Here is a 15,648-nt window from a genome sequence, read left to right as displayed (position 1 = left end):
TGCCTGATTATCAGTATATTAAGCAGTTCAAGTCAGAAAAAAAAGAGGCGAAGTCAAAAGAAGGGGGGGCTCGTCGCGCTTACTTCTCGATCTTCTTCTTGAGTTTCTCCTTGTCCTTGGCCTGCTTCTTCTTCTTGGGCTTCATAGTCGGATCGTAGGAGCCCTTGAGCTGGAACTGGGCCCGCTCCACACGGATCTCCTTATCTCGCAACCGGTAGCCATCAATGATGCGCAGCGCCAACTCCACCGACTCCACCTGTTTACGAGAAGGAAGGGGGGGGGGGGGGGGGGTAACTCTGCGTCACACCAAACAGGCTTGTCCAAACTCTGCGTCACACCAAACAGAGTGGCCTGTCCAAACTCTGCATCACACCAAAACAGGGTGGCTGCCCATGATATACGGTGCAGGCACTAAAGGCTAAGAGACGGTGGGCAACGCTTGCAACACTGAGATATGTGACTGCTTACACAGCACGAATTCCTGCAGCATTAATAATTAAACAAAAATAACATAAAGCCAATGCATCTGTGAACACATAATTTCGAGAAAAATACTAAAATCTGCAATTTTAACAGAATCATGGGAAACTGCAGTGCAGAATCATGTGGAATGATAAAAGCTAGCTATGGAAATTTCGCAATTGATTTCAGTTATGTTTGATTTCAGCACTGCCAACTGTTAGTGCTTACTAGTCCCAAGAAGGCATCATCGTCTTCTTTAGACGGCGCTTTGACAGGGGCTCGTGATAAGCAATCTACATTTGAATGCTTGAAGCCAGACTTGTAGACCCCAGTGATGTGGAAATCTTGAAGACACAGACTCCAATGAGCTAGATGGTGGGAAGGATCCTTCAAGTTGGCAAACCAGCCCGGAATGTGGTGATAACTTACAACCTTGAATGGCCAACCGTATAAGCACAGACAGAAATTAGAAGCGGCCCAGATGAGCACGAGGTACTCTTTCTTAGTCAATGAGTAATCGCCTTCAGCTTTCGAGAGCGACCTACTAGCGTAGGCGATCACTTGCTCAACCCCACCGTTCCTCTGAACAAGCATGGTGCCTAGACCGAGGCTGCTTGCATCCTGTGTCTGCATTTTCGTCAAATTGTCCTAGAATGGGGTGAACTGCAAGCAACACTGGAGTTTCTTGAAGGCTTTCACTTGCGGCACTTCCCATCTAAACAGCTCATCGCCTTGGCAAGCTTGGTCAGTGATTCGGCAATGTGCAATAAATTTTTCACAAAACATTTATAGAGGGCACAAAGTCCTAGGAACCTGCAAATGGCTTTCTTTTCGTTGGGTTGAGGTGGCAGGGCGAAAGCCATCTCCTGCTGGTCGGGACGTACACCATCTCTGTTAATTATGTGGCTAAGGAACAGCAGTTCTTGGTAGGCTTAAGCGACCCTTTTCAGGCTTAAGAGTAAGTCTGGAAGAATTGATTGCTTACAGTACTGCCCTCGGCCTATGCATGTTCTCTCCAAAAGTGGTCATGAAGATAATGACGTCGTCTAAATATACTACGCAGCTTTTCCACCTTAAGCCTAACAGCACTGTGCCATCTCCATTACTCACTGAAATGTCGCTGGTGCTGAGCAAAAACCAAACAGCATTACCTTGAACTCATAAGGGCCATCTGGCATGATAACAGCGGTCCTCTAGTGACCCCATTTGTCGACTTCTATAAACCAGTAACCGCTCTTTTGATCCATCGATGAGAGGTACCTGGCATTGAAAAGCCAGTCAAGTGTGTCGTCAATGCAGGAGGAGGGGTACACATCGGTCTTTGCTACACTGTTCAAGTGGCAGTAGTCCACACAGAATCAAAGTGTACCACCTTTCCCATCAGAATAACAGGTGACATCCAGGGACTGTTCGATGGTTGGCTGACGTCATGGGTACAGTAAGTGGGAAGGTCGGTTTTAATATCTGGCCGTGTTTACGTAAGTGGAGTGTGAGGAGGATAGTTCTTGTGCACAGCCTTGGCTCTAGCTTTCAGTCTTTCTCAATCACGTTCCACGTGGGTGTTTTTGGGAAGGCACCAGAATGTGCAGATTATTACTGACAGCAGTGGGAGGAGTTTGCGTGGCTGTGGTATGGGCAAGGAAGTTTATCCCGAGTCGACGTAAGAGTGTTTGCCAACCTCTTGCGGTATGTAAAAGCCTATGGTACTGACCTCTGAGATGCCTTCCACCAGCTTTTCAAGAGTGTCATCTGCATAGGCAAAAGGCCTGAATGAGGCAACGTGTGTGTGCTTCCCTCATGCCATAATGGCAATTGGAGAGATGCTTGCTTAATTAGTGGAGCGGCTACTGAAAATTGCTGTGCTGGTTAATTTTATGGTCTCAGCATTGGAGCTGTTGTCTGAAATATTGAGTCCCAGGATTTTGATTTTACTGACCCTGCAGACAGAAGTGCATGACTTGAACGTTAGGAGGGTGCTGTTCTTTTAGGTCCATGCCCAGAAGTTCTGATTTAGCTGCCAAACGGCTTAGGCCAATGCTATTGCTTGTGTGGCAACAGTGTTAGCAGAAAGCTGTGACTTTGATTCAATTTCGTCACGGCTACTTGTACAGACTCAGATGGTGATGTCATACGCAAAAAAGGAGTGACTGACCACAGGAAGCTTGGCAAGATTCTGCACTGACAGGGTAGCAGTAACGCTGAAAAGAAACGGGGGATGAAACTGCACCCTGGCGCATTCCGTTCCTTTTAAGCATGAAAGGTTCAGTTTTTACTGTGCCTAAGCCTAATTGTAGGCAGACAGATCTGTTGCCAAAAGAGGCAGCAGCATATCCCGCTTTGAAGCCTAACCTAGATGGGGGGGGGGGGGGGGGGTTCTTTCTCCATATAGCTCCATTAAGGCAATTTAGGACCATATGCTCCACGAGTTTGCCAGTGCTTGAGACGAGAAAGATGGGTCTCATGTTCATAAGGTCTAAAGGTGTCAGGCTTGGGAATGAAAGCTATCTTAGCTGACCTCCATTACAGGGGCAGTGATCCTTCACTCAATGGTGATTGATCTAACTAGTGAGAGGGGCAATGATTTAGCGTCGAAATTTTGGAGCCCTTTTCTAGTAATTCCATCTAAAGCTGGGGTGGATGTGGTGCAAAGCTTGCCAAGCGCCGTCTTTACCTCTGCCTCGGTGATGGGAGCGTCCAATTCTGAATTGGCAGTTTCTTTGTAGGTCAGTGATGGTTCCTGTTTTAGAACGGGGAAGTAGTATATGGCTTTAAGACCTGGTTCAAGGTCCTGATCTTGCTGCTCTACCTTGTGTAGAAGTTTGGTGACTTGTTTATTATTTTCCGAGCGGGAGGAGCACGGGTTTAACATATAGTGGAGGAGGAACCACGAGTTTTTCCCGCGTAGAGTGCCATCTAGTCAGTTCCATAACAGATTCCATTGCCGTAATGAGAGCTTGGCAGCGTGTCTGGTGACGAGCTGGTGCGTCTGCATCATTTTCTGTTTTAATTTACGATTATGCTTCGATCTGAGTTATTGTTTCTCCAAATTTGATATGCCTGCCAGAGGTGGAGCAGCCTGCTGTCTACATGGTCGCCAATATGTTCTGCCAGGGCCAATTTTCCACTAAACGCTACATCAGATTGGAGTTTAGAAGCCCAGTCAATGTAGCTCTAAATTTCTTCGGTCAGGTTGTGGTTCCAGATTTGCCAGAACTTGTACCAATCTACAATAAGTTTAAGGTGGAACTGTGACTGTAAACTGGCACATGGTAAGGTTCTTGTTAGGATGTGATGATTGCTGCTTGACTCCTGTGTGAGCCCAGTTCACTTGTCGGATGTTCTTAGCAAAGGTAAGGTCTGGGCTGGTTTTCCACTCACGTAAACTTTTCTTTTTTGCATTGTGGGGGAAGAGGCTCCTATACGATCAGTCTGTGACTGGTCATCTATATCAGCCTCCGATGTGGAGGGCGGGATAGTTAGGTAGGGAGAGGTCGTTGGGGGAGGAGGAGAGGGTGGTGTGAGTGTATTTAAACATTCCAGCACCAGAGCCAACTATCGCTTTAATTCTTGATTCTCTCTAATCAAACATTCGATAATCTCCTGAGCCTTAGAATTCTGTCTAGATTTTGGAGTGCGGTCTAGTAGAGTAGGAGGCTCGCTCTGCATAGCACACCTTTCTGAGTTGATTCCCCAGGTTTCGGCTCTTTGATCCAGTTCGTCCGGGACTTCTGCTTCTGCCACGGTTTCCTTCTTGAATTCTTAGAAAAGTCTCCTTCCCAAGCTGCAGCTTCTACTGCTGCTGTTGCTGCTATCTCTGTTGTGGACGGTAGCGACGACTATTGCCATGTTAGAAGCGTTTCTTGCAGGCTTTGTCAAGTGGGTGCCCCCATAGAACAGTTGGAGTGCTGGGGTAGCCCGACGGGTGCTTCTGACCCCAGCCTGGGCAGGTGCAGCGATTCGGCATGGGGCACACATCACCTCTATAGCCGGCTTGTCTGCAGTTTCGACAGGCCTCAATTTTCGGGGGGAAGAAAAAACTGGGTAAAGAATGCCAAACATTTTGACAAAAAGCAGAAGCTCTTCAGCTTTGAAGTGGATAAGCACTGAAGATGAGGTGGCTCTATGTCACTAGCCAGGACAATTGGTCAGAAGGGATTCACCAAGCATAATTCTCTAAGCAAGTCCCGCGGCGACTCACGGCTCCAGGCATAGCAGATGAGTCCTGGTCGAGCCCCGTCCGTGAAGAGATGAGTGAAACGCCATATTGTTGCTGCGTATCTTGAGATGCTTGACCTTGGCGTAGTTGGCAAATAGATCTGCGTTGGAATATATTCTTGGCCAAGTTGGTGCCCATGACTGTTGGCTGCTACAGCTGCCCGTAACTCTCTCGCGTTGTGTTGGGCCACATTAACACCCGCAGTAAGGTGGAAGCTGATTTTGAAGTCTTCGACGGTCAGCCGCGGCAGTGGTCTTTTGTGGAGACAGGTCACACCTCTCTTATCGACCTTTGAGCGAATGCTTGCCGCAGAGGCCGCTTTCCCTGTCCGCATCACTCCGGGTTCCTTGGATTGCTTCTCGAGCAGGCGCATTCAGGCGCTAAGCCCTTCACGCCCCTCATCCAGGTTGAATTCCATGGCAGGCAGATCCCGGCCTCTCGCTACGTTATTGCATTTCCTGCCGAAAAAGCTGGTAAGTGCGTGGAGCATAATTACACACTTCGAGTCAAACTTTTCGAAGTTCTGGGGAAAAAATAGGAGTTCGAGGCACTCACCAGCAGCTTTGGCGAGGTGTTGGCATTCAATCAAAACCAGTTGCGGGGTCAAAAAGCAGTTTTGCTGGTAAAAACTTCATCAAATGTGGAGCCCATGCAAGGCACAGCTTGCCTTATCGGCCCCTTAGCAGCAATTCTACCACAGTCCCACAGCGCCCCCCGCATGATTGCGCAACATTTCAGTGCTTCTATATCTCCAAGCAATCGGAATTTACTGTAAAACTTTCAAGGTATTTTTTATTATATCTAACTCGCATCTTGGTTTCCATTCTGCATAGGCTTTATGAGTATTCAATGGAAAACTGCACAGGCTTCCAAAGCACCGTCGAGTGGCGCTGCTGCTCCTGACAGGGAGCGCCATCTCTGACAGGAAAATAGAAACTGGGGATACACGCGGCGGCACCACCTAGGCATCCCGTGCAAGTTTTCTCCTTTCGCTCGCTCGCTTCCCCGCACATGCAGACGTCTCGCGCTGCTTTGTCGAGCGGACAGGAAAGCACGCACTGGACGCTGCCGGCTCAGCTCGCTGCCTTCACGGCGTGCGCCGTGCGCTTTCTCTCGCACAAGCACGCACCTTGACGCACCCCCGCCAGCGCCGGTGGGGATGCGTCAGGTGCGGTTACAAGGTGTCAGTTACAATGTTCGTTTCACGTGTGGGAAGACGCGTCAGGTTGCTCAATCAAGACGGAATGCAGGTGGCACCGCTACATGCCACCTGCATTCCGTCTTATTGAGCAACCTGACGCGTTTTCATGAAGGATACTTAATTATAGGCGGGAAACTTTTTATTCACGTCTGCACTGTAGAGCAGACAACAGAAGGGTATGAGTAAATATTGATTGTGAATGCGTCCCACATTAGCAAAAACGTAGGAGGCGCATCTCGAGGTAAGTCCGCTATGTAATTATATTGTCGTATATACAGTCAAACCTCGATATAATGAACACGCATATTATGAATTATTGAATATATTGAACTCTTCCGAAATTATTTTGTCAAACACATGTATTTTTAACTTCCCATAGTGAACGCAGTTCGACATAAAACGAATATTACGAACTTTGCGACGCCAAACACTACCTCATTTTAATAGCAGGAGGCAGGCTTCGTTGCACTACATGTGTGTTGTACAGCGCAGCAAACGTTCAGGACTACCTCGCAGGCGCTGACAGTGCCACAGATGCCACGACGCATTGGGAGTTGACAGCCAAAGAAATCCATGGCCTCCGAGATTACCCCCGCATGCCGAAATCATTCGCATCTCACAATTACTAACAGCGCCGCTTCAGCAGCGGCGCGATCGAAGGTTGCTTTTGCCTTTTTGGTTTTTGCGTCTTTCGCGTTTTTAGTGTTAGCAGCGGCGTCACGGCATGGCCGTCGTAGCGTTCGGCAGAGGCTGCCTCGGTCGTCGTGTCGAGTGTGGTGCGCGGGTGTGCGTAGTGCTGTGATGACGGTGAACGTGAAAAAGAGAGCAGCACTGACGTTAAAGACCAAGCTCAAGATAAAATCAGGGCCTTCAAGGCAGTTTACAAGAGGAGACTGATTGACACTCTTCTCATGAAGCTTCATGAAGCAGGACTTGAAGATCGACTTGCTGGGAGCATTGAAGCGGCATCGGACAGCGTGAAAGGCGGAACAATTGCCAACTACTTTGGGCACGCAGGTTTTGTTCCAGCAGAGGCCCGTGCATCAAGTGACGATGGGGACGATCCCGACGAAGCAGAAGCAGAGCTCCACGAGCTCGATGAGCCTGGAACGATTTTTTGCGTTTTGTTGGTGACATGCCCGCAACAATGATTGAGAGGACTTTGTAGGCGGCGATGACATCGCGGCGACCACGGCTGTACTGACGGACGCTGAAATCGCTGTGAAAGTTTCTGAACCTCCCGCAGACGAAGCTCAGGCTCCCCCTGCAGACGATGAGAACATTCCGACTTCACAAGAAGCGCTTGCAGCATTGGATTTACTGCGCCGCCACTGCAGTGCCATTGAGATCAGTGGGTTGAGTGTTTGCAAACTGTGGAACAGGGCGTAATACGGAACGCGATCAACACAAAAATGCAGGCAGCCATAGCGGAGTTCTTTGCGCGTAAATAAATGGACATGACCCAAGTAGGCACCCTCCGAGTTGCTGTGCCTTCTCTGATTGAATTTTGCTGCTCTTGCGTGTATTTTCTACGAAATTTTATATTACGAATTACGGATAGAGCGAACTATTTTCCAATTTTTTAACTGTTCGTTATAACGAGGTTTCACTGTAATATGTTTAAAACTGCTAAAGTATCATCAGTACTGCGAAATAAAGTGGCCCACTCGTTGACCATCGTTTTGGCCTGTAGCATGCGATCTATACACGGATTTGTTTTTTATTATTACAACGATACCAAAGGAAATCTTGCAGTAGAAGAATAAGTATATAGTCCGAAGGAGGTTTTTCTTCAAAGAGGAAAAAGCTAGCAATCTCATAAGCACATGCGTGCTCCGTGCGCTGCACGCGACATAACTGGCTCGCTGGCTCGGAAGGCAGGTGAAATCCAAGCTTGTACTACATAGTGTTTTATTTCGGTCCTTATTAAATGGTTGTGCTTCATTTATGATAATATTTGGTTTGCACTCACGAACCCTGTAACACCAATGGGGTGCTCCGTGCGAGTAGTGTCAGTCGAGCCATAGCTAGGATCACTTTTGTACTGCACTTCCGACATATCTTCGTTAATAATAATAATAATAATCATAATAACAATAATAATAATTGGTTCACTTATTGGCCAATTTGCGAAAATCTGTAAAAGCGTCTCAGCAAGGCATGTTTTCCAATGCCGCCCCTACCCCCGAAAAAAGAAGGCCTCGTTCCTAGATATTTTCTTGGTCAACAATCTAAAAATGAAAAGGCAGCTGTGGGCACTTTGGGCACATTCACACATCAGTCTCGATCGTGGACGTCGCATCTGTTGATTTGGTTGCTTTCAGAGCACTCACAAAGCAGGGAGAGAGCACAGAAAATCGACAAAACTAGACACGCGGGGAGCGAACAGCAGGATAATCTTCGATCCTCCTCACTTTTTATGCATGGTGTTAAACCAATGTACTTTTTTGATGCCTCTCCAAGCCGTTTTTGTCAACTGTCAACATTTCTGAGTTTACGAAGAAAGGAGAAATTGGCTCTTCTCGTTTCCACAAAGGAATGCGAGACTTCTCAGAACGCTGTCATGCGGTTGGAAAACAGGTCTTGCGGACACGCTTCCAAAGGAATCTGAGAAGTTTCACACATGAGCCTCGTCTTTTGGTGCTTCGCCTACTATTGTGGCTTCCCATGACACAATGCTACTTAGTACATCTGTTTCGCATCAGCGGAAGCGTTTTGTATCTCCAAATAATCGCCAGGCGCAACGCGATCGCCGCGCGTGCACAGGAACACGGCCGCTCGATGTAAGCGCACTGCTCCAGCGAAGCCCCATCGTTTCATACTTCGCCACCACGCCAGGAATGCGGCGCTGCCGTCGCGCGGCGAAACTTGAGCTTGGGTTCTCTATATAACTATACATTATTAGATATGCACATAACTTCATATATAATTGTGAATCGCGGGCTCTATACCATTTCATTAAACTATGTTTATCTGGTATTTGCAATTAGTCTTCTGTGGAAGATTATTTTATCGGTTGTCTTCATACAACATATACTTGGGCACATGTTAGGAATGACTTCTAAGAAGACAACCAAACTTTCTGGTCCCTTTAAGCTCATCTTAAAGATAGTCTACTGTTATTTTTCAAAGCAAGGTAAATTTCCGCGACTGTATTATGTATAACATCAACCTAAAGTGCAGAGAGCAGTTAGCACTCCACACCCACGAGGACATGCCAATGCCCTTGAAAAGCCCTGTAACAATCTCAAAAGCAGTTAGTTTCTGTACTCTTGCCTGAACTCCAAGAACTATCACCCTAATCATTTCCAGGGCTGCCCACGTTTGCCATCAAATATCCAACAGGCAAGTGCAGCTCTTTCACCTTGATGTAGCAGCAGAGAGCATCCCCCTTGAGTTCCCCTTCGCGCGTGCGGTACAGCTTGATCTTGTAGTTGCCCTTTTCGTCCTTCATGAGTAAGCCACACTTGCTCATCAGCTCCAGGAACTCCTCTTCGTCTATGTCGTCTGGCAGGTTGCTCACGTACACCCATGTGTTGTGGGCGTCGTCCAGCTCAAACCAGCCTGCATGCAAAACGGCACACTCAGCTGCCGTTTCCTTTAGTAGTCATTACCTGCAACGCCCACAGATGAACTTTCTCATTCTAATTTGATACTGTTTCTTTTTTTATTTTTTCAAAGAAACTCCCAAAAATTTTTCCTATTGCCTACATTCGACTTGCTACTGTTTACTTTTCTTTTCTTTTTTTTTTCACTATGTAGCAACTACTTGAGGGTCCCACTTTATTCTATGACTCTAATAATTAAGTTAAACAGAAGTTCTTCTTTTGCACCCACAACCATGGTAACTACTGCTGGGACAAAAAAACCGTAGCTGAATATCACAGTGCAGTAATGACGATTTAATCCACTATACATTTCACCCATGAGGTCCACAAAAGGCAGTAGCCTAAGTTTACACAAGACGCCTAAGTGGTGTTTTAGGTGGTGTATCTCAGTATGCAACAAAGCACTCTATGTCGTTACTACCGCATCACAGGACACTGAAAGAAATTCAGCATACTGTAAAGAACAGCAGCAGCTGCAGCCACTCCATCGGTGTTCATCATGAGACCAGAGAGCAGTGGCACGAATTCTCCTTTACACCGACAGTTTCCAAGTCTAAGTCTTTTCTGTTGGGGCTATTAAACGATTAACACTGAATATATTTATGCGAGGTTGAAGGTGAAAGGAATTTTTCTGACAAGATTCGAAAACTTCGCAGCAGTGCCTTCCCAATGACCATGTCCATTGATGTCAGCTAGACACCAAAACCGTCGTCAGAGCCCATTGCTTGCTTTAGCAAACTCAAAGAGCAAGACGTTACAATATTCAGCAGTACAGTTGAATCCCGGCACAACGAACGCCGCTTCAACAAAATTTTTGCCCCAACAAAGCATTTTGCATTCCCCGTGAAACCCCCATAGGACTTATTGTATTCAAATTTCCTCAAAAATAATGAAGTACTTTACGAGATCGTGTTTGCTTCTACGAATTTTTTTTGTGAATTTTCGCAGGTGAGTGGCCCCTCCGCCTTGTTTTTCTTCAGAAGTTGGGTGCTGAAGAGCGACTTTCCCGTTCCAGCCAATTATTATTTTGCATTGCAGAGCGCTAGGGGCGGGTGGGGGGACGGGGGGGGGGGGGGGGACACGCAGTCATACCACAGATCCTCCTTGCGCGCACCGCTCATTCCAGCACTCGAGCATATAGCAGCAGAGGCGTACTGCAACGTAGCACAACAGTGCAGGTTCTATTTCTGGCTGCAGAGACAGTCTTTCTGATACAAGTGAAATGCCGAAATGCCCTTGAGGTTTCTCTGCACATTAGACCTCAGGTGACCAAAGTTAACAATATTCTCTATACGGCGGACATCATCTCACAGCGTTGGCACATTACACTGCTCAAGCAATGTTTAAATGTACGCATAGGCTCTTTCCCGCAACTGTGGGAACATGCACATTGAGGCTCATCCTTTATATTTAAGAGGGAGTAAATTTGTACCTTAGAGGTCATGTGGTGCATTTCGATAACGAGTTCTGATAGATCATGGGGCCGCATTCCCGCTGCTGTTGCGCCCATTCGTGCAGTCCCAGCAAATAAAGCATAAGTAGTCGAGAGTTATTACGTGTCGATGACAGTTTCTGTGCTTTGGAGCCCTTGTTGCACTTAACAAAGCACACACAAACGCCGGAGCACCGAACGATCTCGCTGCAGTTCCATTACGGCCGTCGCAGCTCAACGACTGGCACAGACCCCTAGGCATGGCACTAGCTATCCAAGATCTGGCCACGCCACCTGGAGCAGTGAGTGTCAGCACCTAAATATGTTCTTACATCATGGCAAATGGAGTAGCCCGCAGCTGTGTGCAATCAACATATAGCCGACCCCTCGATCACTAGTCGTGCTCTACGCACAGGGATCAGTTTGTGATGGTGCTACGCGCACACATCGCAGGAGTCGTGATCGCCTGATACGCTGTATTCATTGTGAATAGTTAACTGTGGCTGAGTGGCCACAAATATATCCCTCGGCAGCAATAAACACATCTGCATGAATGCATTTCCGTGGCTTCTGCATGCAAAGAGGGTTTGTTTTGATGATACAAAATTTCAAATGATGATTTGGTTTATCGGTTTTAACAACTGAAAGCAAATCAGACTATGAGAGATGCAAGAAATTTCAGATGAGAAATTTTTTCGTGACCCAATGACATTGTTATCACCGAGGTTTTACTGTTGCACGTGCTCTAGCCATACACTGTGCGCTGGCGGAGTGACTGCAGCAGCAGCCAGTCCTCCTCTTCGGAAAAACATGGTGCTTAACAGTGTTCTTCATTCCTTTACTCTTGATGTAATTTTGTGCTGGGATTCTCATTTACATTCACGCCAGACTTCAATTTTTGTCTTTCACTTTTAATTCTTATTTACTATAGTGGATATGCTCCAGCCTGAACACCACTGGGTACCTCCATATGAATAAAATGAAGAAAGTTATTACCAAGCCTCCATGTTGTGTCGCTCCTGTCCACGCTTCACTGAGCTAGTCTTCAGCTGAATATGGAGCAAACTAGGCCAACTCAGCCCTCTGATACACACTTCACAATACCCCCTACTGCCCAGCTGCACAAACACACAAAGTGAGAGAAATTATATTCCTAACAGACTGCAAGCATTCTGACAAAAAAAAAAAAAAAATTGTGCACAAAGTTGCCTTCAGGCCTCAGGGAGCAAGTTCAGTATTTTTACACGAGGACTGGCCCATCGTAGGTGAGAAACCCTTTTTAAGACCTTGCATAAACACACTGCATTTCAACATGACATACATCAGGTCTGCATTACTGACTACACATTTCAATGAGCATTTGCTCTTAATGGCAAATCTAGAATGGTCTCCAAGGTCCCCTGAAAAAACAACAAATGCTGCCATACTTGGTTCACTTGGCTTAGGTTTGGCTGGCTTGGCTTGATTTGACTGTTCTGGAGGATGGTGTGAGCCAGCAGCTGGTTTCTCCGTCACAGAAACCGCCTGGCTCGAGCTACTGGCATCACCGGCCCCTTGACCAGTCGCCTCATCAGTGGCACCATAGTTTGCCTGGTAGGCTGCCAGGAAGTCCTCCGTCAACTGAGAAAGAGCAAGAGTTGAAACACACTTAAACTGGCTGCCTCCTATGCACCATGCAATATGAAAGGTTTTACAACTGACTCACATCTGAGCAGTTGTTTCACTTATATTTGACTCTGTTCTACACTTGATTCCCCCACATACAGAAAGAAGTTTTGAATATTAAAGCCTTAATGAACTTAATGAATACAATAAAGTATGAGAAAGGAAAAAAAAATGTACTACACAGCAAAAATTCTCTCTCTCTCTCTCTCTATAAATATATATATGTTTGACTAAATTCATGCAACAACGGCAATAACAGTTTTTCCTTTTCGAAGTCATAAAATTGCTGTCACACTGCCAGAGGGTCATTTAATGTGTTGTGCTAGCTGCATGACTTGTCACAGCTCATCTCATCATAAGGCCGAGTGAGAATTGCTTCAAGCAAAATGCAGCATGCACGCCACTTGGAACAGAGCTGCTAACACAGATCTACCAAAGCGCATAAAACCTTCCAATGAGTGTTCAGCATACAGGAATCTATTTTCTGGACAAGAAGTGACAGTTTGGATTGACTCGCATGCCTTCTACCCACTCTTTAAAGAAAGCTCTGATAAAAAAAAAAAAAAAAGAGATAAACATGCCTGCCACAATGTATTTTAAACTTGCATTGAGCCTGTGACCTCTGTTTCAATCTGCATGAGAAAATGTTACTCACATAAGTGCTACCTTAACTGCAAGTGCTGACTCTACAGAAGACAATTAAAAGCAGAAAATCCCTGAATTTCACTGCTTTATCAAAGGCCACCCAGCTTCAATGCCCTCTAACACATAAACAAACAAAAAAAAAAGACATTTAATTATATAGCCGAGTATTTTGAAGGATTCACAGCAGCCACCATCTATTGCGAAGAATTTGTCTCTTAAATCCACATCTCCCAGACAGACAGCTTACAAGGTAAGTATTTCCATTAACTTCCCCTGACTACATTTTTGGAGAAAGAAGCGCTACAATAGCCCTAAATTCCCCTGTAAAGACTGCAAGAAAACAAACATCACAATGCACATAATTATTGCTGCACATAACTCATTTGTTGCAAATTAAAAAACAGAAACAGGTGATGCAGCAGGATATGCAAGAGGCCTGCATTTGTTAGAACTGCAAAAGTATAGAGGAGCATGAAATCAGCAACAGCTCTATGGAAAAAAAAATCATAAACAAACACTAACTCATGCACAGTGCTCAAATCTGTGAGCATGTTTTATTTAGATGAGGCATTTATGAACGTTGTTTCAAAGGCACACCACTACAGACCACTCTATCCAATTCCTGTTCTTGGTAGAAACAAAATCTCTGGCTCTTTATGCCTATGTTGACATCTGACCAGCAGCAAAAAATGTAACAAGAAGCTTGGATTCAAAATCTTCCCGCCAATCAATTCAAGCTTGTGATGTCCTTACAGAAGAGGGCGGGTGCTGCTGTTTTGATGTGACTGGTGGTGTAGTGCAGCCTCCATAATGCATATTAAAAATGGTGTCGATGCAAGCACTTAACTTGCGGAATCGGCCGGTGAGGGCAACACGTGTATTTCATTTCCTGGTCTTTCGTAGGCTACGAAAGTTCCATTTACAGCGAGTCTTCTCTTCGAGATTTGTTCGTAGTACCCTTTCAATACAGGCCAACTTCAATTTGTGCATAGTGTCATTTCATACAAACGCCAGTTTCTATAGTTAATTTAATAAGCAACGTTAGCACTTGCAAATCCTACAGTTCATCGTGCGCAATTGGGTTCTTATAAAAAAACACTTGGTCAGAAATTGGGACTGGAATACAAAAAATTACGCAAAGCTATACTTTGACGGTCTTTCTTCTTTTTGTTAGTTTCTAAGTGATGGATATTTGCTTAGTACGGGTACCAGTGCCTGTCGGCAATCTGAGGGAATGTATAGGCACAGATCAAGGCAAGCTGTTCGTGCAAGGCCGTTTCGAGAAATCGGATATAATTTCTGCAAGCTGTAAACAAGGTGGCTCTGACTAGGAAATGATGAAAATGAACATCAAGCCCCTCGCCACAGGAACTTCACCGACTGAAACGGCCCGTCGAGTCGAGTGCACATATCACACCCCGCTTAATCTGAAGTCGCAAGCGGTCGCAGTTGCCCGATAATGCGTTGCTATTTTCGAGGCGGCGGTTTCTTGCCTCGCTTGTCGTAGTCGACGTAGCATGGCCATGTCGCTCGCCGGCCCTGCCAGTCGCGCCGAAAACGTTGGGCGCTTTATGCCGGCAGAGAGTCAGCTAAACATATGTGCCTCGATTAGGACACGCAAGTTCGTTCCAATAAGCAGCGACTCAGCGCAGAGGGATGATTGTAAACAGACCTTTGGAAACCATGCATGTTTCGCATGGTCCCACTCGTAAACAGTGCCGTCGTTGGGATCCACGTAAGTGTACGGATCGGAGCCGGACTGTTGGCGCTCTTTCTCCTTCTTCTCCAGTGCCAACTGCAGCTCGAATTCGTCGCTCATCCTTCACGAGGTGGTCACTGCGCAATCGCCTTTGAGCCCTCACGGAGCTGACGGCAGCGCAGTTTTAGTGAACACAACTGCTTGGTGGTTACAGAAGCATGCTCATCATAAAGCAGGTGCAGTGTGCACTTACTGCCGCAGTGAACTGAATCTAGTTGCGGGGAAAACAAGAGAAAAACAGTCAGAATCAGTCAGAATTATGTTTGTTTACGTCGGTGATATCGGTGAGAAACGCACGCCATCATCAATGAAAATGGCGGTTGGCGGTGAACAGTGTTGCTAAACGCAATTTTTCTGTTGCGTGAAAAGAATTGGCGTTATTGTTTTTATTTAAATGTATTACCAACAATTTATTCATTAAACAATATTTTTTTTTCTAACACCAATAATAAAAGTAGAGTTACATCATTCAAAGAATGAAAAACGAAACTGAAACCAATGATCGATGTCTATGCGCGAACAGGAAAATGTTTCAAATTTGGCGCATGAATGCGCACGACCATCTACATATCATATTTACCAGGTGGCACTGTAGCAGCGAAAAAAGTGCTGGTCGATGGTGGATGGAAAAACTTTATTTTCGTCAGAGAGCATGTATGG

The 15,648-nt window shown here is 46.0% G+C and overlaps 1 protein-coding gene across 1 annotated transcript in view; it reads right to left on the bottom strand.

Annotated features, from left to right (window-relative positions):
- The window catches only part of barc (RRM1_TatSF1_like and RRM2_TatSF1_like domain-containing protein barc), a 31,282-nt gene extending 15,973 nt beyond the window's left edge, over window positions 1-15,309 (bottom strand). The window contains exons 1-4 of the mRNA XM_084590312.1: window positions 14,902-15,309; window positions 12,347-12,539; window positions 9,244-9,443; window positions 84-256 (exon numbers count right to left, since the gene is read on the bottom strand). Coding sequence (XP_084446438.1) covers window positions 84-256; window positions 9,244-9,443; window positions 12,347-12,539; window positions 14,902-15,048 — 713 coding nt within the window. The 5' untranslated portion in view covers window positions 15,049-15,309. The remainder of the gene's footprint in view (window positions 1-83; window positions 257-9,243; window positions 9,444-12,346; window positions 12,540-14,901) is intronic.
- Between the last annotated feature and the right edge of the window lie 339 nt (window positions 15,310-15,648).

This window comes from Amblyomma maculatum, chromosome 1 (assembly GCF_055883805.1).
Source record: "Amblyomma maculatum isolate TAMU_Amacu chromosome 1, ASM5588380v1, whole genome shotgun sequence".
Classification (NCBI taxonomy): domain Eukaryota; kingdom Metazoa; phylum Arthropoda; class Arachnida; order Ixodida; family Ixodidae; genus Amblyomma; species Amblyomma maculatum.
Note: the sequence above shows the minus strand (reverse complement) of the source record. Positions and strands in the feature narration are given on the sequence as shown.